The sequence below is a fragment of the Taudactylus pleione genome, unplaced genomic scaffold (assembly GCF_031769625.1).
Source record: "Taudactylus pleione unplaced genomic scaffold, aTauple2 ptg000720l, whole genome shotgun sequence".
In the NCBI taxonomy this organism is placed as follows: domain Eukaryota; kingdom Metazoa; phylum Chordata; class Amphibia; order Anura; family Myobatrachidae; genus Taudactylus; species Taudactylus pleione.
The window spans coordinates 1,084,810-1,108,400 of NW_028285122.1; the positions used below are offsets into that span (position 1 = coordinate 1,084,810).

At 47.7% G+C, this 23,591-nt stretch overlaps 1 protein-coding gene across 1 annotated transcript in view; it reads left to right on the plus strand.

Moving 5' to 3' along the window:
- The first annotated feature begins 699 nt into the window (after positions 1-699).
- LOC148477383 (uncharacterized) overlaps positions 700-23,591 on the plus strand; it is a 269,499-nt gene continuing 246,607 nt past the window's right edge. Inside the window, exons 1-2 of the mRNA XM_088456795.1 lie at positions 700-832; positions 15,452-15,720. Coding sequence (XP_088312921.1) covers positions 780-832; positions 15,452-15,720 — 322 coding nt within the window. The 5' untranslated portion in view covers positions 700-779. The remainder of the gene's footprint in view (positions 833-15,451; positions 15,721-23,591) is intronic.

Consider the following 23,591-nt stretch of genomic DNA (forward strand, 5'->3'; position numbering starts at 1 on the left):
TACACACACAACGATTGAGTTAATGAACGATTTTAGTAAATGATTTTCTACCTTGAAAAAATGAATTAAAATCATTTACTAAAGTTGTTCCTTTAAATGTAATGAACGATTTTTATGAACTACAAATGATTTTTGCATATTAACTTACTGAAAATCGTTCAGTTGACAAGTCTGACTGACCTACAAACTACAAACGTGAACGCGCATGAACAATAATCGTTCATGGTTTGACTCAGAAAGTGAACGATTGTTTAAAACGATTATCATTAAACGATATCATTTAACGATAATCGTTCAAAAAATCGTTGTGTGTGTATTCACCTTTTCTGAGTCAACAATGAATGATTATCGTTCATGCGCGTTCACGTTTGTAGTTTTTAGTCCAGTCAGACTTGTCAACTGAACGATTTTCAGTAAGGGAATATGCAAAAATCGTTTGTAGTTCTAAAAAATTGTTCATTACATTTAGTAAATGAACAACTTTAGTAAACGATTTTAGTTATTTTTTTCAAGGGAAAAAATCGTTTTCTAAAATAGTTAATTAACTAAATTGTTGTGTGTGTATGCAGCTTTATACTAATGATAGGAATCATCACCTGCTGCTCTGGGTGGGGAGGAGGAAGAGAAATAATATGTGACTTGAAGTAAAAGTGAAAGTAAGACAGAGAAAAGAGAAACAAGAGAGAGCGAGTACTGTATACAGAGACAGAGACAGACTGCAAAGGTCTACTCTTTAGAAGAGACAGCAAAAGAGACAGATCACAGAAATAACCTGAAACATGAGCACCTGGGGTCGACAGTGGAGTCTACCGATGATTCGGAGTAGTGGAAGGTGAGACCTTTGCTCTCCTATAGCTGGGCTGGGGGTAGTAAGTCTGTGATATGGGGGAGGTGAGACCTTTGCTCCCCTATAGCTGGGCTGGGGTTAGTAAGTCTGTGATATGGGGAGGGTGAGACCTTTGCTCCCCTATAGATGGGCTGGGGGTAGGGAGTCTGTGATATGGGGAGGGTGAGACCTTTGCTCCCCTATAGCTGTGCTGGGGTAGATGAGTCTGTGATATGGGGAGGGTGAGACCTTTGCTCCCCTATAGCTGTGCTGGGGTTAGTAAGTGTGTGATATGGGGAGGGTGAGACCATTGCTCCCCTATAGCTGGGCTGGGGGGTAGTAAGTCTATGATAAGGGTGAGGTTAGATCTTTGCTCTCCTATAGCTGGGCTGGGGGTAGTGAGTCTGTGATATGGGGGAGGTGAGACCTTTGCTCTCCTATAGCTGGGCTGGGGGTAGTAAGTCTATGATATGGGGAAGGTGAGACCTTTGCTCCCCTATAGCTGGGCAGGGGGTAGTAAGTCTATGATATGGGGAAGGTGAGACCTTTGCTCCCCTATAGCTGGGCTGGGGCTAGTAAGTCTATGATATGGGGAAGGTGAGACCTTTGCTCCCCTATAGCTATGCTGGGTGTAGTGAGTCTGTGATATGGGGGAGGTGAGACCTTTGCTCCCCTATAGCTGGCTGGTGGTAGTGAGTCTGTGATATGGGGAGGGTGAGACCTTTGCTCCCCTATAGCAGGGCTGGGGATAGTAAGTGTGTGATATGGGGAGGGTGAGACCATTGCTCCCCTATAGCTGGGCTGGGGGTAGTAAGTCTGTGATATGGGGAAGGTGAGACCTTTGCTCCCCTATAGCTGGGCTGGGGGTAGTAAGTCTGTGATATGGGGAAGGTGAGACCTTTGCTCCCCTATAGCTGGGCTGGGGGTAGTAAGTCTGTGATATGGGGGAGGTGAGACCTTTGCTCCACTATTGCTGGGCTGGGGGTAGTAAGTCTGTGATATGGGGGAGGTGAGACCTTTGCTCCCCAATAGCTGGGCTGGGGGTAGTAAGTCTGTGATATGGGGAAGGTGAGACCTTTGCTCCCCTATAGCTGGGCTGGGGTAGATGAGTTTGTGATATGGGGAAGGTGAGATCGTTGCTCCCCTATAGCTGTGCTGGGGTAGATGAGTCTGTGATATGGGGAAGGTGAGACCTTTGCTCCCCTATAGCTGTGCTGGGGTAGATGAGTCTGTGATATGAGGGAGGGTGAGACCTTTGCTCTCCTATAGCTGGGCTGGGGGTAGTGAGTCTGTAATATGGGGGAGGTGAGACCTTTTCTCCCCTATAGCTATGCTGGGGATAGTGAGTCTGTGATATGGGGAGGGTGAGACCTTTGCTCCCCTATAGCTGTGCTGGGGTAGATGAGTCTGTTATATGGGGAGGGTGAGACCTTTGCTCCCCTATAGCTGGGCTGGGGGTAGTAAGTCTGTGATATGGGGGAGGTGAGACCTTTGCTCCCCTATAGCTGGGCTGGGGGTAGTAAGTCTGTGATATGGGGGAGGTGAGACCTTTGCTCCCCTATACCTATGCTGGGGATAGTGAGTCTGTGATATGGGGAAGGTGAGACCTTTGGTCCCCTATAGCTGGGCTGGGGGTAGTGAGTCTGTGATATGGGGGAGGTGATAGCTTTGCTCCCCTATAGCTGGGCTGGGGGTAGTAAGTCTGTGATATGGGGAAGGTGAGACCTTTGCTCCCCTATAGCTGGGCTGGGGGTAGTAAATTTGTGATATGGGGGAGGTAAGACCTTTGCTCCCCTATAGCTGGGCTGGGGGTAGTGAGTCTGTGATATGGGGAAGGTGAGACCTTTGCTCCCCTATAGCTGGGCTGGGGGTAGTGAGTCTGTGATATGGGGGAGGTGAAACCTTTGCTCCCCTATTGCTGGGCTGGGGGTAGTAAGTCTGTGATATGGGGAAGGTGAGACCTTTGCTCCCCTATTGCTGGGCTGGGGGTAGTAAGTCTGTGATATGGGGAAGGTGAGACCTTTGCTCCCCTATAGCTGGGCTGGGGGTAGTAAGTCTGTGATATGGGGAAGGTGAGACCTTTGCTCCCCTATAGCTGGGCTGGGGGTAGTAAGACTGTGATATGGGGGAGGTGAGACCTTTGCTCCCCTATAGCTGGGCTGGGGGTAGTAAGTCTGTGATATGGGGAAGGTGAGACCTTTGCTCCCCTATAGCTGGGCTGGGGGCAGTGAGTCTGTGATACGGGGGAGGTGCAGAGTCATTACAGAGTGTGCTGAAATATGTTTTTTCCATGTCTCTGGGGCGTAGATGAAAACTGCTTATATATAATGTCAGCAATGTGATAATTTTCCCTTATTGTAGTTGTGGAACTGGGCAGGGTCTGGTGCAAAAATGTTTTGGGCCTAACATTCACCTACCCTTCAACATGACTCGTTCTATTAGGTACAAAACACTCTGCTCCTGGACTTCCTACCTAATGTATAGTTGCTGTCACCTGTGCTGAGCTAGGTAATAGATGAGACAGGTGTATCAGCACAGGTGGCTGCAATCATACATTTGGTGAGAAGTCCAGGAGCAGAGCATTGTGTACCTTATGGAACGGGCCATGTTGGAGGGTCTGCATTCATGCAGGATTCCATTATTTCTGTTTGAAAAAAAAGTCAGCTTTGGTAATTTACCATCGCATCAAAGGTATTCGATGGTTCACTCATGCGCAGTTTAACGGGTTCATGCATGCACAATGCAAAATACAGATGCATCCAGTTATGTTGCTGATTGCGCTACAAACATGAGCATGCAATTTGCCATGTGATATCCCATGGCTGCATATGCTATGGTACGCTATGGCACACAATGCGATTGCACCATGCAATCCTATGGGACCACAGGTGCGACCGCAGCGCGTATAATTGTTGCAAGTGGCACATCTCACGATTTGCCGCACAAGCAGCAAAGATGTAGCTGGGCATATATCTGTACATCTGCAGCAAGGCGGAGCAGGACTCATAGTGCAGTCACAGGACAAGGCGGAGCAGGACTCGTAGTACAGTCACAGGACAAGGCGGAGCAGGACTCGTAGTGCAGTCACAGGACAAGGCGGAGCAGGACTCGTAGTACAGTCACAGGACAAGGCGGAGCAGGACTCGTATTGCAGTCACAGGACAAGGCGGAGCAGGACTCGTAGTACAGTCACAGGACAAGGCGGAGCAGGACTCGTATTGCAGTCACAGGACAAGGCGGAGCAAGACTCGTAGTACAGTCACAGGACAAGGCGGAGCAAGACTCGTAGTACAGTCACAGGACAAGGCGGAGCAGGACTCGTAGTACCGTCACAGGACAAGGCGGAGCAGGACTCGTATTGCAGTCACAGTACAAGGCGGAGCAAGACTCGTAGTACAGTCACAGGACAAGGCGGAGCAGGACTCGTAGTACATTCACAGGACAAGGCGGAGCAGGACTCGTATTGCAGTCACAGGTCAAGGCGGAGCAAGACTCGTAGTACAGTCACAGGACAAGGCGGAGCAGGACTCGTAGTACAGTCACAGGACAAGGCGGAGCAGGACTCGTAGTACAGTCACAGGACAAGGCGGAGCAAGACTCGTAGTACAGTCACAGGACAAGGCGGAGCAGGACTCGTAGTACCGTCACAGGACAAGGCGGAGCAGGACTCGTATTGCAGTCACAGTACAAGGCGGAGCAAGACTCGTAGTACAGTCACAGGACAAGGCGGAGCAGGACTCGTAGTACATTCACAGGACAAGGCGGAGCAGGACTCGTATTGCAGTCACAGGTCAAGGCGGAGCAAGACTCGTAGTACAGTCACAGGACAAGGCGGAGCAGGACTCGTAGTACAGTCACAGGACAAGGCGGAGCAGGACTCGTAGTACAGTCACAGGACAAGGCGGAGCAGGACTCGTAGTGCAGTCACAGGACAAGGCGGAGCAGGACTCGTAGTACAGTCACAGGACAAGGCAGAGCAGGACTCGTAGTGCAGTCACAGGACAAGGCGGAGCAGGACTCGTAGTACAGTCACAGGACAAGGCGGAGCAGGACTCGTAGTGCAGTCACAGGACAAGGCGGAGCAGGACTCATTGTACAGTCACAGGACAAGGCGGAGCAGGACTCGTAGTACAGTCACAGGACAAGGCGGAGCAGGACTCGTAGTACAGTCACTGGACAAGGCGGAGCAGGACTCGTAGTACAGTCACAGGACAAGGCGGAGCAGGACTCGTAGTGCAGTCACAGGACAAGGCGGAGCAGGACTCGTAGTACAGTCACAGGACAAGGCGGAGCAGGACTCATTGTACAGTCACAGGACAAGGCGGAGCAAGACTCATAGTGCAGTCACAGGACAAGGCAGAGCAGGACTCGTAGTACAGTCTCAGGACAAGGCGGAGCAGGACTCGTAGTACAGTCACAGGACAAGGCGGAGCAGGACTCGTAGTACAGTCACAGGACAAGGCGGATAGGGCATAACATCTGTACACTAGATACTTATTGCTCCATACAGTATATCATCCCTCCTCTCTTACTGCAGATCATCCCTCCTCTCTTACTGCAGATTATCCCTCCTCTCTTACTGCAGATCATCCCCCCCTCTCCTACTGCGGAATCGGTATGATTTACCGCCGGATCTATGCCCGGCGGTTGGAATCCTGACACCAGCAGCCCGGCAGAGGAGGAAATCCTGATCCACCTAAGGTAAGTATAAAATAACCTAATTCCCCCCCCTAACCCTCCCTTTGGGGTGCCTAACCCTAACTTTCCCCCAGTGCCTAACCCTAATCCCCCCTCTGAGTGCCTAAACCTAACCCCCACTTCCCCGCCGCCTAACCCTAAAACTCCCAGGAGGGTGGCTAACCCTAAGTCCCCCCGGGGAGGGAACCCTAAACCTAACCCTCCCCCCCCAGCGGCTATCTGCACTGCGCCATAAGTCCCCCCCGGCAACACTTCAATTGTTAATTAGGTTGTCCAGCATGTTTGCCAGATGATAGATGTCTAAACGAACAGCGGGAGCGCGCATCACTGGTTGTTTTAGACATTTTTTCAAACGATTTGCCAATGATTAAACGATATTATTATCGTTCAATAGCTCAAATTAATAGTCTAGTGGACGGCACCTTAAGTCCCTACACTGCTGAGCACTTGCCTCTGGGAGAAGCCAGGATGCAGGTGGGTGGTGATGGGGGCGGGACAAGATTATTTGTGTCATTAGGCCCCGCCCCCTCATGGGAAAATGCTTCAAATCACAGTTAATAAAAATAGGGGGTGGGGCAAGTGACGCAATTATCATAGAATCCGGGAATTCCCGGTAAGATTCTCCCCATTCTACTAATTCATTAGGGAGTGGGCAGGATTCGAGGAGAGAGCCTACTTTTCCAGGGGAGTCGAGGTTTACCCCAAAAATCATGAGCCTTCCACAGCAAGTATGCTATAGGGCCTTATTCTGAGGTAACAAGATATTCGGGGGAAAAAATATGTATTTTGGAACTTGGCAAATCCCTTTTGGGCTACACCAGAGTCTTGACAGATTTATGGCTGGGAAGCTGCGTCCTGTCCCAGCTGTAGTCGGTGTAAGTATAAAGCTACGTCCTGTCCCAGCTGTAGTCGGTGTAAGTATAAAGCTACGTCCTGTCCCAGCTGTAGTCGGTGTAAGTATAAAGCTACGTCCTGTCCCAGCTGTAGTCGGTGTAAGTATAAAGCTGCGTCCTGCCCCAGCTGTAGTCGGTGTAAGTATAAAGCTGCGTCCTGTCCCAGCTGTAGTCGGTGTAAGTATAAAGCTACGTCCTGTCCCAGCTGTAGTCGGTGTAAGTATAAAGCTACGTCCTGTCCCAGCTGTAGTCGGTGTAAGTATAAAGCTACGTCCTGTCCCAGCTGTAGTCGGTGTAAGTATAAAGCTGCGTCCTGTCCCAGCTGTAGTCGGTGTAAGTATAAAGCTGCGTCCTGTCCCAGCTGTAGTCGGTGTAAGTATAAAGCTGCGTCCTGTCCCAGCTGTAGTCGGTGTAAGTATAAAGCTACGTCTTGTCCCTGCTGTAGTCAGTGTAAGTATAAAGCTACGTCCTGTCCCTGCTGTAGTCAGTGTAAGTATAAAGCTACGTCCTGTCCCAGCTGTAGTCGGTGTAAGTATAAAGCTACGTCCTGTCCCAGCTGTAGTCAGTGAAAGTATAAAGCTGCGCAGTGTGTCAGTGCTACATGCCAGAGCAAGCATCAAATAACAACTAGGGGTGAGCGGGTTCGGATTTCTGAAATCCGAACCCCCCCGAGCCCCCCCGATCCGAGTCCGATCCGAGTCAGGCTCGACTTTTCCCGCCTGACTCGGATCTGAAATCGAGGCAAAACGTCATCATCCCGCCTTCCGAGTCTCGCGGGTTTTGGATCCTATATAAGGTACCCGCGTCGGCGCCATTTTCTCACTCGGCTGTGGACAGTGAAGAGGGAGGGTGGGAGTTAGGGCTGTGTAGTGTAGTGTAGTGCTGCTGTTGTCCACTACTTCAAAGTCCATAGGGGCTGGCTGTGTTGTGCTGTGCTGCTGTTGTTAATAGGGGCTGTGTCCACTACTTCAAAGTCCATAGGGGCTGGCTGGACTGTGTTGTGCAGTCAGTTCTCCATAGGGGCTGTGTCCACTCCAAAGTCCTGTGCAGTGTCCCAGTCCTAAAGGAGTGCTGTAGTGTTGTCCAGGGGGTGCTCTGTCCATCAGGGGTGCTCCCCCAAAGTGCTAAAAAAATAATATATTTTCTGTGTTTGTGAATTGTGTGCGCAGTAGCCGCACGTGCATCAACAAAGTAGTGCCAAGCGTGCGCCTGTGTCATAAGTAAAGGGCCGGCTGGCTTGACCGTTAAAGGGTGCTGTAACCCCCGAAAGTACACTCCAGTCCAAACCAAAAAAAAATTATTTTCTGTGTTTGTGAATTGTGTGCGCAGTAGCCGCACGTGCATCAACAAAGTAGTGCCAAGTGTGCGCCTGTGTCATAAGTTTAGGGCCGGCTGGCTTGACCGTTAAGGGTGCTGTAACCCCCGAAAGTACACTCCCGTCCAAACCAAAAAAAAAATTATTTTCTGTGTTTGTGAATTGTGTGCGCAGTAGCCGCACGTGCATCAACAAAGTAGTGCCAAGCGTGCGCCTGTGTCATAAGTAAAGGGCCGGCTGGCTTGACCGTTAAGGGTGCTGTAACCCCCGAAAGTACACTCCAGTCCAAACCAAAAAAAAAATTATTTTCTGTGTTTGTGAATTGTGTGCGCAGTAGCCGCACGTGCATCAACAAAGTAGTGCCAAGCGTGCGCCTGTGTCATAAGTAAAGGGCCGGCAGGCTTGACCGTTAAGGGTGCTGTAACCCCCGAAAGTACACTCCAGTCCAAACCTAAAAAAAAATTATTTTCTGTGTTTGTGAATTGTGTGCGCAGTAGCCGCACGTGCATCAACAAAGTAGTGCCAAGCGTGCGCCTGTGTCATAAGTAAAGGGCCGGCTGGCTTGACCGTTAAAGGGTGCTGTAACCCCCGAAAGTACACTCCAGTCCAAACCAAAAAAAAATTATTTTCTGTGTTTGTGAATTGTGTGCGCAGTAGCCGCACGTGCATCAACAAAGTAGTGCCAAGCGTGCGCCTGTGTCATAAGTAAAGGGCCGGCTGGCTTGACCGTTAAGGGTGCTGTAACCCCCGAAAGTACACTCCAGTCCAAACCTAAAAAAAAAATATTTTCTGTGTTTGTGAATTGTGTGCGCAGTAGCCGCACGTGCATCAACAAAGTAGTGCCAAGCGTGCGCCTGTGTCATAAGTAAAGGGCCGGCTGGCTTGACCGTTAAGGGTGCTGTAACCCCCGAAAGTACACTCCAGTCCAAACCAAAAAAAAAATTATTTTCTGTGTTTGTGAATTGTGTGCGCAGTAGCCGCACGTGCATCAACAAAGTAGTGCCAAGCGTGCGCCTGTGTCATAAGTAAAGGGCCGGCTGGCTTGACCGTTAAGGGTGCTGTAACCCACGAAAGTACACTCCAGTCCAAACCAAAAAAAAAATTATTTTCTGTGTTTGTGAATTGTGTGCACTGTGGCTGCACGTGCATCAACAAAGGAGCAGCGCCAAGCGTGCGCCTGTGTCCCATAAGTAAAGAGCCAGCTGGCTCATTTCTTAAAGGGTGGTGTAACCCACAAAGTGCACTACTCTCCAGCAAAAATAAAATAATATTTTCTGTGTTTGTGTGCGCTTTAGCCGCACGTATATACATCAATATAACATAAATGGAGGACCAAACTTTCTCCGATAAAAATAAAATAGGGAAAGATCAAGAACCTCTTCCTCCTAGTGCTGTTGCTGCTGCTGGGAGTTGTTCATCATCCCAGAGAGGAAGTAGGAACATCACTACTTTTACAAAATAATTGACCCTCCAACAGTCCCTAGCGATGAGGATGAAGTACGACAGCAGTCATCCTGAAGCAAAACGTATAACTGAGGCCTTGACTGCTATGTTGGTGTTAGACGTGCGTCCGGTATCCGACATTAGTGCAGTGGGATTTAGACAATTGATGGAGGTAGTGTGTCCTCGGTTCCAAATCCCGTCTAGATTCCACCTGCATCCTCAAAGCAGCAGCGACAAGCGTGCGTCTGTCTTTTAAAGGGTGGTGACACCCTCAAAGTGTGCTACACAAACAATTAAAATATTGTTCTTTTTTTTCTGTCTTTGTGAATTGTGTGGGCTGTAGCCGCACCTGCATCCTTAAAGCAGCAGCGACAAGCGTGCGTCTGTCTGTTAAAGGGTGGTGACACCCTCAAAGTGTGCTACACAAACAATTAAAATATTGTTATTTTTTCTGTCTTTGTGAATTGTGTGGGCTGTAGCCGCACCTGCATCCTTAAAGCAGCAGCGACAAGCGTGCGTCTGTCTGTTAAAGGGTGGTGACACCCTCAAAGTGTGCTACACAAACAATTAAAATATTGTTCTTTTTTCTGTCTTTGTGAATTGTGTGGGCTGTAGCCGCACCTGCATCCTTAAAGCAGCAGCGACAAGCGTGCGTCTGTCTGTTAAAGGGTGGTGACACCCTCAAAGTGTGCTACACAAACAATTAAAATATTGTTCTTTTTTTTTTGGTCTTTGTGAAATGTGTGGGCTGTAGCCGCACCTGCATCCTTAAAGCAGCAGCAACAAGTGTGCGTCTGTCTGTTAAAGGGTGGTGACACCCTCAAAGTGTTCTACACAAACAATTAAAATATTGTTCTTTTTTTTTCGGTCTTTGTGAAATGTGTGGGCTGTAGCCGCACCTGCATCCTTAAAGCAGCAGCGACAAGCGTGCGTCTGTCTGTTAAAGGGTGGTGTAACTCTCAAAGTGTTCCAAAAAATAAAAAACTATTTTTTTAATGTGTTTGTGACTTGTGTGCGATGTAGCCACACTTGCATCCTCAAAGCAGCAGCGACAAGCGTGCGTCTGTCTGTTAAAGGGTGGTGACACCCTCAAAGTGTGCTACACAAACAATTAAAATATTGTTCTATTTTTTTTGGTCTTTGTGAAATGTGTGGGCTGTAGCCGCACCTGCATCCTTAAAGCAGCAGCGACAAGCGTGCGTCTGTCTGTTAAAGGGTGGTGTAACTCTCAAAGTGTTCCAAAAAATAAAAAACTATTTTTTTAATGTGTTTGTGACTTGTGTGCGATGTAGCCACACTTGCATCCTCAAAGCAGCAGCGACAAGCGTGTGTCTGTCTGTTAAAGGATTACATCGGTGACAGCATCCAAGTAGGCATGTCAGACAGTCCGTACCTGTACTGGCAGGAAAAAGAAGCAATTTGGAGGTCCCTGTACAAACTGGCTCTATTTTACCTGAGTTGCCCCCCCTCCAGTGTGTACTCCGAAAGAGTGTTTAGTGCAGCCGGGAACCTTGTCAGCGAAAGGCGTAGGAGGTTGCTTCCACAAAATGTGGAGAAGATGATGTTCATAAAATGAATTATCAACTCTTCCAGGGAGACCAGCCTCCAGAACGTACAGAGGGACCTGTGGTTCCAGCAGGGACGAATTAATACTCTGTGAGGATGAGGATGTACACACTGAAGAGGGTGAGGAATCGGTGGATGAGGAGGATGAGGATGACATCTTGCCTCCGTAGAGCCAGTTTGTGCAGGGACACATTAATTGCCAGCTTGTTTTGTGGGGGCCCAAACGAACCAATCATTTCAGCCACAGTTGTGTGGCAGACCCTGGCGCTGAAATGATTGATTTGTGAAAGTGTGCATGTCCTGTTTATACAACATAAGGGTGGGTGGGAGGGCCCAAGGACAATTCCATCTTGCACTTCTTTTTTTTCTTTGCATTATGTACAGTTTGGGGCCTAGTTTTTCTAACTGCCATCCTGTCTGCCACTGCAGTGTCACTCCTAGATGGGTCACGTGTTTGTGCCGCCCACTCGTGTCGCTTAGCATAGTCATCCAGCTACCTCGGTGCAACCTTTTGGACATGAAAACACTATTGTGAGGTGTGAGGTGTTCAGAATAGACTGGAAATGAGTGGAAATTAAGGTTATTGAGGTTAATAATAGCATAGGAGCAGAGAAACCAACAAATTCTGTGATTTTAGCTGTTTTTATGCTTTTTTAAAAAAAAATACAGATCCAAAACACAAAACCCAGAACCCAAAACACGGAAGGGTGGTTTTGCAAAACCAATCCAGATCCAAAACCAAAACACAAAACACGAAAAGTGGCCGGTGCACACCCCTAATAACAACTGTGTTACATTTGTACCCTGGCATCGCTAAATGTAATATCTGGGTTCCAATTTGCTCCTAATTTGAAATGAGGCCTATTATGAATAGAGCAATGCCGGTTGCATTATGTGTTTTTATGTAATGAAGTATATTTGATAAAAATTACACTTAAAAACCTTATCTGGAAGACTCCATGCCCAAAATATTCTGAATATTACAACTCGGCCCTCAGGACCCCACACAGTTCATGTTTTCCAGGTTACCCAGCAGGTGCACAGGTGTAGGCATTACTCACTGACATGTTTTCCAGGTCACCCAGCAGGTGCACAGGTGTAGTCATTACTCACTGACACATTTTCCAGGTCACCAAGCAGGTGCACAGGTGTAGGCATTACTCACTGACATGTTTTCCAGGTCACCCAGCAGGTGCACAGGTGTAGTCATTACTCACTGACACGTTTTCCAGGTCACCCAGCAGGTGCACAGGTGTAGTCATTACTCACTGACACATTTTAAAAAACCCACAGGTAAAGCTAATTATAACACTTGTGATTCTGTGAGGAGACCTGAAGAACATGCACTGTTTGGGTTTGCCTTTTATCAGTATGATTAAAGTTATAACACCCCATGATGAAAATGCCCTAAGTAGCATTACACCCATCCCAGGCCTGGCATTGTCAGGTCGGCATAATCACTATAGACATAGCGAGTGACCTCCCATACTGAACCTGCAGAGCAGCAAAACCCTATATAATGGCCGGATTGTGAGCCAGAAATAAGAGGGAATGCGATAAATATTGCGGATACTGTGCCTGCGCCAAAGTAAGAAATTTACAACGAAGCATGCACCAAGTTGGTATAGCCACATGGACAGAGGGCGGCCGCCTGATTCAGAGATGGACGGTAAGCAAGGGCAGGGAAGCAGCTGTGCAGTACGTGTGCTTGATCATACACGTGACAGTATTGTGGGCATGTGACCCGGCTTCTGTGCTAGGTGGCAGCTTGTGGACAGATATTGGACATCTGTGTCAGAAGGATATATGGTACCCAGCAAGGAAAAGGTGCAGCTCCAGGTTCTGATGACGGTTGGGGCTGTGGATATAAAAGCATATGCAGGATAGGCGTCCCTATGCAGATGAGGGGTTAATTCTTTGGGCACAGGTTCACCTTTATTATTAAATTATTATTCCCTAAGGACATTAGTGTGAGGGGTCCTTGGTTGGTGGGACTCTGTGTCCAAAGTGCAAAAGACACTGCTCCAGAAATATCATTTGTTTCCAAACAATTAAGCCGGGATGCATCAAGCAGCGCATTTTTAATCTGATACATCCTGCCAGTGATCGCATGCATTGCAATTAAAATCACAAAGGACAGTTCTTCCAAATCTGAGGCCGTGGGGGACACTGGGAGGCAGAGGTGCTTTAAGAGAGAACGGGGCCTGTGTGCAGGCTCCAATCGGGCCCCCTCCTCTCCAGTGTGCAGTAGACTCATTGTGCCAGAGTCTACTGCACATGTGCAGGGCTCCAGGAACATGGCACCCACGACACATTCCCATAGACATCTCTACTGCACATGTGCAGGGCTTCAGGAACATGGCACCCACAACACATTCCCATAGACATCTCTACTGCACATGTGCAGGGCTCCAGGAACATGGCACCCACGACACATTCCCGTAGGCATCTCTACTGCACATGTGCAGGGCTCCAGGAACATGGCACCCACGACACATTCCCGTAGACATCTCTACTGCACATGTGCAGGGCTCCAGGAACATGGCACCCATGACACATTCCCGTAGACATCTCTACTGCACATGTGCAGGGCTACAGGAACATGGCACTCACGACACATTCCCGTAGACATCTCTACTGCACATGTGCAGGGCTCCAGGAACATGGCACCCACAACACATTCCCGTAGACATCTCTACTGCACATGTGCAGGGCTCCAGGAACATGGCACCCACGACACATTCCCGTAGACATCTCTACTGCACATGTGCAGGGCTCCAGGAACATGGCACCCACGACACATTCCCGTAGACATCTCTACTGCACATGTGCAGGGCTCCAGGAACATGGCACCCATGACACACTCCCGTACACATCTCTACTGCACATGTGCAGGGCTCCAGGAACATGGCACCCACGACACATTCCCGTAGACATCTCTACTGCACATGTGCAGGGCTCCAGGGACATGGCACCCACGACACATTCCCGTAGACATCTCTACTGCACATGTGCAGGGCTCCAGGAACCTGCCACCCACGACACATTCCCGTAGACATCTCTACTGCACATGTGCAGGGCTCCAGGAACATGGCACCCACGACACATTCCCGTAGACATCTCTACTGCACATGTGCAGGGCTCCAGGAACATGGCACCCACGACACATTCCCGTAGACATCTCTACTGCACATGTGCAGGTCTCCAGGAACATGGCACCCATGACACATTCCCATAGACATCTCTACTGCACATGTGCAGGGCTCCTGGAACATGGCACCCACAACACATTCCCGTAGACATCTCTACTGCACATGTGAAGGGCTCCAGGAACATGGCACCCACGACACATTCCCGTAGACATCTCTACTGCACATGTGCAGGGCTCCAGGAACATGGCACCCACGACACATTCCCATAGACATCTCTACTGCACATGTGCAGGGCTCCAGGAACATGGCACCCACGACACACTCCCATAGACATCTCTACTGCACATGTGCAGGGCTCCAGGAACATGGCACCCACTACACATTCCCGTAGACATCTCTACTGCACATGTGCGAATCACCGGGGAAATACCAGCGTTGGCCTGATGGAGAGGTAAGTATATTTAATTTGGCATAGGGTGTGCTGTGTGGGCCCCCCTGGACCCAGAGACCCCCGCACACCTTGCACCCACTATAAATACGACTCTGCTGGGAGGGAACCTATTGGATCCCTCTCTGGGAATTATGTGGTAAAAAGCCCATAAACTTCTAATAGACATTGCTTATGGGGTACAAGCTCCGCTTTCTAGAGCTTATGGGGAATTCAATCAAACATCCGAAATGGGGCAGTTTTGGGAGTTTTGACCACATCCTGGGTTTGATGGATCCCATCCTTAATGTTTTATTGATATAACAATTTTGAGGTGATAATAAAAATGGATGTTTCCCTGTAAATAATGCAGGTCGCTACCTACTTCCTCAGATAATGTGAACATTATGCTATTATGGGTGGACAGAATCTGGGCTTTGAACTAATACTGAGATTTTTTTCGAAAAAACAAATATAATTAATTTTAGTTACTGTGCACAGAGACGTCCATTCTGCCAGAACCCTAGATGGTGATAAAACATTGCTTGTTAATAATACGTTTACTAGGAGCAGTGTCTTTTTCATTTTGGACACAAAGAGGTAAATTTACTAAAGTGAGAGTTGTTAGAAGTGGAGATGTTGCCCATTTCAACCAATCAAAATCTACTTAACATTTACCTAGCACCTTCTAGAAGATAATAGCTAGAATCTGATTGGTTGCTATGGGCAACATCTCCACTTCTAAAAATTCTCACTTTAGTTAATTTACCCCAAAGTCCGACTAACCAGGGATCCCTCACACTAATATTATTCAAGAATAAGTTTTGGATATTACAAGTGAAACAGCGCCCAATGAGTTAACACCACGTACTCTTTATACTGTACGCTAAGGGGATCCTGGTTTCCCCTTCAGCTTAGCAGCAATACTCACTAGGAAACCGCTATCCAAGGGAGTGGGGCGGACATTGCACCTCACTATTTCCCATAACTAGGTAACCTGCCACCGCCATACTTAATAACAGATGAGAAATGCATGAGGCTCAGAATATGGCCCATTGTGACCAGGTAATGATTGTATAAAGCATTGGAGTTGCTGTAACTTACATGTTTCCTGTAATTTTTTTCTTGCAGGAACAGGATTGTTGTGGGCATCAGCTCCAGGTCTGCAGAATCCGACCTCAAGTGGTTGATGACATTTCTCACCTCAGAATTTAAAGAGCTCATCTCAGATGTGAGGTATCTTTCAATCACCAACAAAAACCGATTTTCATGGGAAGATGTGGTGAAGAGCTGCCATGTTGGGATTCTGTATCACACCAAACACCAGGGACGGCTCAATGTGGTTGATATTGATGGAGCGTTATATGACGCGGAACTCTATTACCTGTCTGCTACTCTAGGTTAGACCCGTCTGTTATCTCTCCTCCTCATTGTCTATTATACAGGTTGAGTCTCCCATATCCAAAATGCTTGGGACCAGGGGTATTTTGGATATCGGAATATTCCGTATTATGGAATATTTGTATACCATAATGAGATCTTGGGAATGGGACCCAAATCTGTACACAAAATGCAATTCTGTATTATATACACCCTATACACAAAGCCTGAAGGTAATTTTATACAATATTTGTAATAATTTTGTGCTTCAAACAAAGTTTGTATACATTGACCCATCAAAGAACAAATGTTTTACTATCTCAGTCATCCTCAAAACATTGCATATTTTGGAATATTTGGATATGGGAGACACAACCTATATGTGGCTGTCATATCCATATTCCCACATTCCTCCAACTGTCTCTGCACAATATGGGTAATTACATGACACGCAAATGATAGAAATAGATAATACATTAGTATTTGCCCATATCCATTATATCACAGAGGAAAAATAATACTAGAATGTAGTCTGGGCAGAGATGGTTTATGATGTTGATGTTTTTTTGTTCAAAACGAACAGATTATTATTTTTTTTTCAAGGCAGATTGTGATTTGTTTAATACCCCTTTTAGATTTATAAAAATACCTGAAACTGTGCTTGTGAGAACTGAGGGCCTGATTCACACCCGGTCGCAAGCGCTGAGCACTCGCAACTGGGTCGATGGTGGCCCAGAGCGCATGATGGAGCCGGCTCCGTCGTGCGCATGCACGAGACCCAGATAGCAACGGGCAAACCGTCATTCCGGGTCTCGCACCAAAGGGGGCGTGCTTTCGATGTTGAGTGACAGCACACCCCCTTTGGTGGGCGGGCCGGGGGGGTTGGCTGCCCAAATGGAGGCGTTCCCATGGGAACGCCTTCCATTTGGGCCCGGCCCCACTGACATGACACGTGATGTCAGAGGAGAGATTCCGGCTCTGTTAGAGCCAAAATATCTCTGGGGCTTGCGGCAATGAGACCCTACCACAAGGGTCTCGTCACAAGCCCGATGGTCACGATGGTCTTGACCATCGCGACCATCTTCCTTGCTGCGCGCTATAGCTGTGGATGGTCACCCACAGCTATTCGAGCGGCCAGGAGGCCGTTCTAAAAAAAAAAAAGACTGATTCAGAGCGATCGGGTCTGAATCGGGCCCAGAGACTGCAGTATAATTCCTCGTCAGTGTGTTGTGCCTTGCTCAGCTTATTGAACCAGATTGTACTCAGCTTTATATTGCAGTAGCATTAGGTGGGATTGGTTTGTTTGTTTCCAGCGTCCGGCTCTGAATCAGGGCCTCAGTTCAGGTTCCACTCAAAAACACAATACAAGGAAACAAATTGCAGGTGCACTCTAACTACTAAGAATAATGATTGGCAAAATAATTTTGACACACTGTATGATTAACATGGAGTATAATGAGGTTCTTAGTACATGTTTATCCAAAAATGCTTGCCCATTCCCCACGTCCTGGTGAGCACCATCAGATGGGTCCCTAACATCCCTAATATAAGAGGCGCTCCCATGCTGATTAAAAATGCCTAAGGGCAAACGAGAGGTGTGCTAATGGGTTTTGTATAAAAGATCTACACTAAAAAGGTTGACAATGTTTAGATAGACCCAAAATGATAAACATTCAATAGGTAGATGGGGACAAAAAAAAGACAACCTGTTGACCTTTTATACCAGTCTCTCCTCATCCATGACTACCATTTGTGTGTTGACCTTTAGCCTCTCTACCATTTGAGGTCTATCCAGATATTGTGGACTTTTTTAGTGCGGATCTAGTGACCCATCACACTATTTGTGCCGTTAATTAGTAGCAGTGTAATATTACAGAGCTGGGTCTGACCTGGCAGTGTTACTGTGCATGGACAGCTGTCCTCACCAGCCCATCACACTATTGGTCTCACTAATTAGTAGCAGTGTAATATTACAGTGCTGGGTGTGACCTGGAAGTGTTACTGTGCATGGACAGCTGTCCTCACCAGACCTATCACACTATTTGTGTCACTAATTAGTAGCAGTGTAATATTACAGTGCTGGATGTGACCTGGCAGTGTTACTGTGCATGGACAGCTGTCCCCAACAGCCCCATCACACTATTTGTGTCACTAATTAGTAGCAGTGTAATATTACAGTGCTGGGTGTGACCTGGCGGTGTTACTGTGTATGTACAGTTGTCCTCACCAGCCCATCACACTATTTGTGTCACTAATTAGTAGCAGTGTAATATTACAGAGCTGGGTCTGACCTGGCAGTGTTACTGTGCATGGACAGCTGTCCTCACCAGCCCCATCACACTATTTGTGTCACTAATTAGTAGCAGTGTAATATTACAGTGCTGGGTGTGACCTGGCAGTGTTATACCCCTTTTACACTGGAGCTAAAACCCGGGTTTTTGAAGGGTTAACCCTGCCAGCTCCCTGGTGTAAAAGGGCAGAGAGTTGGATAGCCGGGTCGATTGAGCCGGCAATCCAACCCGGGTAACTAGCAGGGTTTAACACGGTCGTAGCCCGTGAAACTCTGCTTTGGGAACAGCGCACTCCGGGTCACGATGACCTGGAGTGCACTGCTAGCCGGCCGAGTGGTCCAGCTTCAGTGGCGCTTGGAGATGACGTCATCTCCAAGCATCCACTTTCACTCCGCAAAAGCCGGGTCTATGCAGACCCGACTGCGGTGTGAGCGGCGCTGAATCGGGAATATCCCGAGTCAGCGCCGGCAAAATTTAGGGTCTGATCTGGATAGGAACTTTGTTCCAACTCCTGGTCAGACCTGGAATTTAGGTGGAAAAGGGGTATTACTGTGCATGGACAGCTGTCCCCACCAGCCCCATCACTCTATTTGTGTCTCTAATTAGCAGCAGTGTAATATTACAGTGCTGGGTGTGACCTGGCAGTGTTACTGTGCATGGACAGCTGTCCCCACCAGCCCCATCACTCTATTTGTGTCTCTAATTAGTAGCAGTGTAATATTCCAGTGCTGGGTGTGACCTGGCAGTGTTACTGTGCATGGACAGCTGTCCCCACCAGCCCCATCACTCTATTTGTGTCTCTAATTAGCAGCAGTGTAATATTACAGTGCTGGGTGTGACCTGGCAGTGTTACTGTGCATAGACAGCTGTCCCCACCAGCCCGGTCACACTATTTGTGTCTCTTATTAGTAGCAGTGTAATATTACAGTGCTGGGTGTGACCTGGCAGTGTTAATGTGCATAGACAGCTGTCCCCACCAGCCCCGTCACACTATTTGTGTTACTAATTAGTAGCAGTGTAATATTACAGTGCTGGGTGTGACCTGGCAGTGTTACTGTGCATGGACAGCTGTCCTCATCATCCCTCTCACACTATTTGTGTCACTAATTAGTAGCAGTGTAATATTACAGAGCTGGGTATGAACTTGCAGTGTTACTGTGCATGGAGAGCCGTCCTCACCAGCCCCATCACACTATTTGTGTCACTAATTTGTAGCAGTGTAATATTACACTGCTGGGTGTGACCTGGCGGTGTTACTGTGCATGGACAGTTATCCTTACCAGCCCCATCACACTATTTGTGTCACTAATTAGTAGCAGTGTAATATTACAGTGCTGGGTGTGACCTCGCAGTATTACTGTGCATGGACAGCTGTCCCCACCAGCCCCATCACACTTTTTGTGTCACTAATTAGTAGCAGTATAATATTACAGTGCTGGGTGTGACCTGGCGGTGTTACTTTGCATGGACAGCTGTCCTCACCAGCCCCATCACACTATTTGTGTCACTAATTAGTAGCAGTATAATATTACAGTGTTGGGTGTGACCTGGTAGTGTTACTGTGCTTGGACAGCTGTCCTCACCGGCCCCATCACACTATTTGTGTGACTAATTAGTAGCAGTGTAATATTACAGAGCTGGGTGTGACCTGGCGGTGTTACTGTGCATAGACAGCTGTCCTCACCAGCCCCATCACACTATTTGTGTCACTAATTAGTAGCAGTATAATATTACAGTGTTGGGTGTGACCTGGCAGTGTTACTGTGCATGGACAGCTGTCCTCACCGGCCCCATCACACTATTTGTGTGACTAATTAGTAGCAGTGTAATATTACAGAGCTGGGTGTGACCTGGCAGTGTTACTGTGTATGTAGAGCTGTCCCCACCAGCCCCATCACCTATTTGTGTCACTAATTAGTAGCAGTGTAATATTACAGTGCTGGGTGTGACCTGGCGGTGTTACTCTGCATAGACAGCTGTCCCCACCAGGCCCGTCACACTATTTGTGTCACTAATTAGTAGCAGTGTAATATTACAGTGCTGGGTGTGACCTGGCGGTGTTACTCTGCATAGACATCTGTCCCCACCAGCCCCGTCACACTATTTGTGTCACTAATTAGTAGCAGTATAATATTACAGTGCTGGGTCTGACCTGGCAGTGTTACTTTGCATGGACAGCTGTCCCGACCAGCCCCATCACACTATTTGTGTCACTAATTAGTAGCAGTGTAATATTATATTACAGTGCTGGGTGTGACCTGGCAGTGTTACTGTGCATGGACAGCTGTCCTCACCAGCCCTATCACACTATTTGTGTCACTAATTAGTAGCAGTGCAATATTACAGAGCTGGGTCTGAACTAGAAGTGATACTGTGCATGGACAGCTGTCCTCACCAGCCCCATCACACTATTTGTGTCACTAATTAGTAGCAGTGTGATATTACAGTGCTGGGTGTGACCTGGCAGTGTTACTTTGCATGGACAGCTGTCCTCACCAGCCCATCACACTATTGGTCTCACTAATTAGTAGCAGTGTAATATTACAGTGCTGGGTGTGACCTGGCAGTGTTACTGTGCATGGACAGCTGTCCCCACCAGCCCTATCACACTATTTGTGTCACTAATTAGTAGCAGTGTAATATTACAGTGCTGGGTGTGACCTGGCAGTGTTACTGTGCATGTACAGCTGTCCCCACCAGCCCGGTCACACTATTTGTGTCTCTAATTAGTAGCAGTGTAATATTACAGTGCTGGGTGTGACCTGGCAGTGTTAATGTGCCTAGACAGCTGTCCCCACCAGCCCCGTCACACTATTTGTGTCACTAATTAGTAGCAGTGTAATATTACAGTGCTGGGTGTGACCTGGCGGTGTAACTTTGCATGGACAGCTGTCCTCACCAGCCCCATCACACTATTTGTGTCTCTAATTAGCAGCAGTGTAATATTACAGTGCTGGGTGTGACCTGGCGGTGTTACTGTGCATGGACAGCTGTCCTCACCAGCCCCATCACACTTTTTGTGTCACTAATTAGTAGCAGTGTAATATTACAGTGCTGGGTGTGACCTGGCGGTGTAACTTTGCATGGACAGCTGTCCTCACCAGCCCCATCACACTATTTGTGTCACTAATTAGTAGCAGTGAAATATTACAGTGCTGGGTGTGACCTGGCGGTGTTACTTTGCATGGACAGCTGTCGCCACCAGCCCTATCACACTATTTGTGTCACTAAATTAGTAGCAGTGTGATATTACAGTGCTGGGTGTGACCTGGCAGTGTTACTGTGCATGGACAGCTGTCCCCACCAGCCCTATTACACTATTTGTGTCACTAATTAGTAGCAGTGTAATATTACAGTGCTGGGTGTGACCTGGCAGTATTACTGTGTATCTACAGCTGTCCTCACCAGCCCATCACACTATTGGTCTCACTAATTAGTAGCAGTGTAATATTACAGTGCTGAGTGTGACCTGGAAGTGTTACTGTGCATGGACAGCTGTCCTCACCAGCCCTATCACACTATTTGTGTCACTAATTAGTAGAAGTGTAATATTACAGTGCTGGGTGTGACCTGGCAGTGTTACTGTGCATGGACAGCTGTCCTCACCAGCCCCATCACACTATTTGTGTCTCTAATTAGCAGCAGTGTAATATTACAGTGCTGGGTGTGACCTGGCAGTGTTATTGTGTATTGACAGCTGTCTTCACCAGGCCCATCACACTATTTGTGCCGCTAATTAGTAGCAGTGTAATATTACAGTGCTGGATGTGACCTGGTGGTGTTACTGTGCATGGACAGCTGTCCCCACCAGCCCCATCACACTATTTGTGTCACTAATTAGTAGCAGTATAATATTACAGTGTTGGGTGTGACCTGGCAGTGTTACTGTGCATGGACAGCTGTCCTCACCGGCCCCATCACACTATTTGTGTGACTAATTAGTAGCAGTGTAATATTACAGAGCTGGGTGTGACCTGGCGGTGTTACTGTGCATAGACAGCTGTCCTCACCAGCCCCATCACACTATTTGTGTCACTAATTAGTAGCAGTGTAATATTACAGTGTTGGGTGTGACCTGGCAGTGTTACTGTGCATGGACAGCTGTCCTCACCGGCGCCATCACACTATTTGTGTGACTAATTAGTAGCAGTGTAATATTACAGAGCTGGGTGTGACCTGGCGGTGTTACTGTGTATGTAGAGCTGTCCCCACCAGCCCCATCACCTATTTGTGTCACTAATTAGTAGCAGTGTAATATTACAGTGCTGGGTGTGACCTGGCGGTGTTACTCTGTATAGACAGCTGTCCCCACCAGCCCCGTCACACTATTTGTGTCACTAATTATTAACAGTGTAATATTACAGTGCTGGGTGTGACTTGGCGGTGTTACTCTGCATAGACATCTGTCCCCACCAGCCCCGTCACACTATTTGTGTCACTAATTAGTAGCAGTATAATATTACAGTGCTGGGTGTGACCTGGCAGTGTTACTGTGCATGGACAGCTGTCCTCACCAGCCCTATCACACTATTTGTGTCACTAATTAGTAGCAGTGTAATATTACAGAGCTGGGTCTGAACTAGAAGTGATACTGTGCATGGACAGCTGTCCTCACCAGCCCCATCACACTATTTGTGTCACTAATTAGTAGCAGTGTAATATTACAGTGCTGGGTGTGACCTGGCAGTGTTACTGTGCATGGACAGCTGTCCTCACCAGCCCCATCACACTATTTGTGTCACTAATTAGTAGCAGTGTAATATTACAGTGCTGGGTGTGACCTGGCGGTGTTACTTTGCATGGACAGCTGTCCTCACCAGCCCTATCACACTATTTGTGTCACTAATTAGTAGCAGTGTAATATTACAGTGCTGGGTGTGACCTGGCAGTGTTACTGTGCATGGACAGCTGTCCTCACCAGCCCTATTACACTATTTGTGTCACTAATTAGTAGCAGTGTAATATCACAGTGCTGGGTGTGACCTGGCAGTGTTACTGTGCATGGACAGCTGTCACTACCAGCCCCATCACACTATTTGTGGCAGTGATTAGTAGCAGTGTAATATTACAGTGCTGGGTATAACCGGGCAGTGTTACTGTGCATGTACAGCTGTCTCCACCAGCCCCATCACACTATTTGTATTACTAATTAGTAGGGGTGTGCACCGGCCACTTTTCGTGTTTTGGTTTTGGATCTGGATCTTTCTTCGTGTTTTGGATCTGGATCGGTTTTGCCAAAACCACCCTTCCGTGTTTTGGGTTCTGGGTTTTGTGTTTTGGATCTGTATTTTTTTGAAAAAAAGCATAAAAACAGCTAAAATCACAGAATTTGTAGGTGTTTCTGCTCCTATGCTATTTATTAACCTCAATAACCTTAATTTCCACTCATTTCCAGTCTATTCTGAACACCTCACATCTCACAATATTGTTTTTATGTCCAAAAGGTTGCACCGTGGTAGCTGGATGACTATGCTAAGCGACACGAGTGGGCGGCACAAACACGTGACCCATCTAGGCATGAAACTGCAGTGGCAGACAGGATGGCAGTTTGAAAAACTAGGCCCCAAACTGTACATAATGCAAAGAAAAAAAAGAGGTGC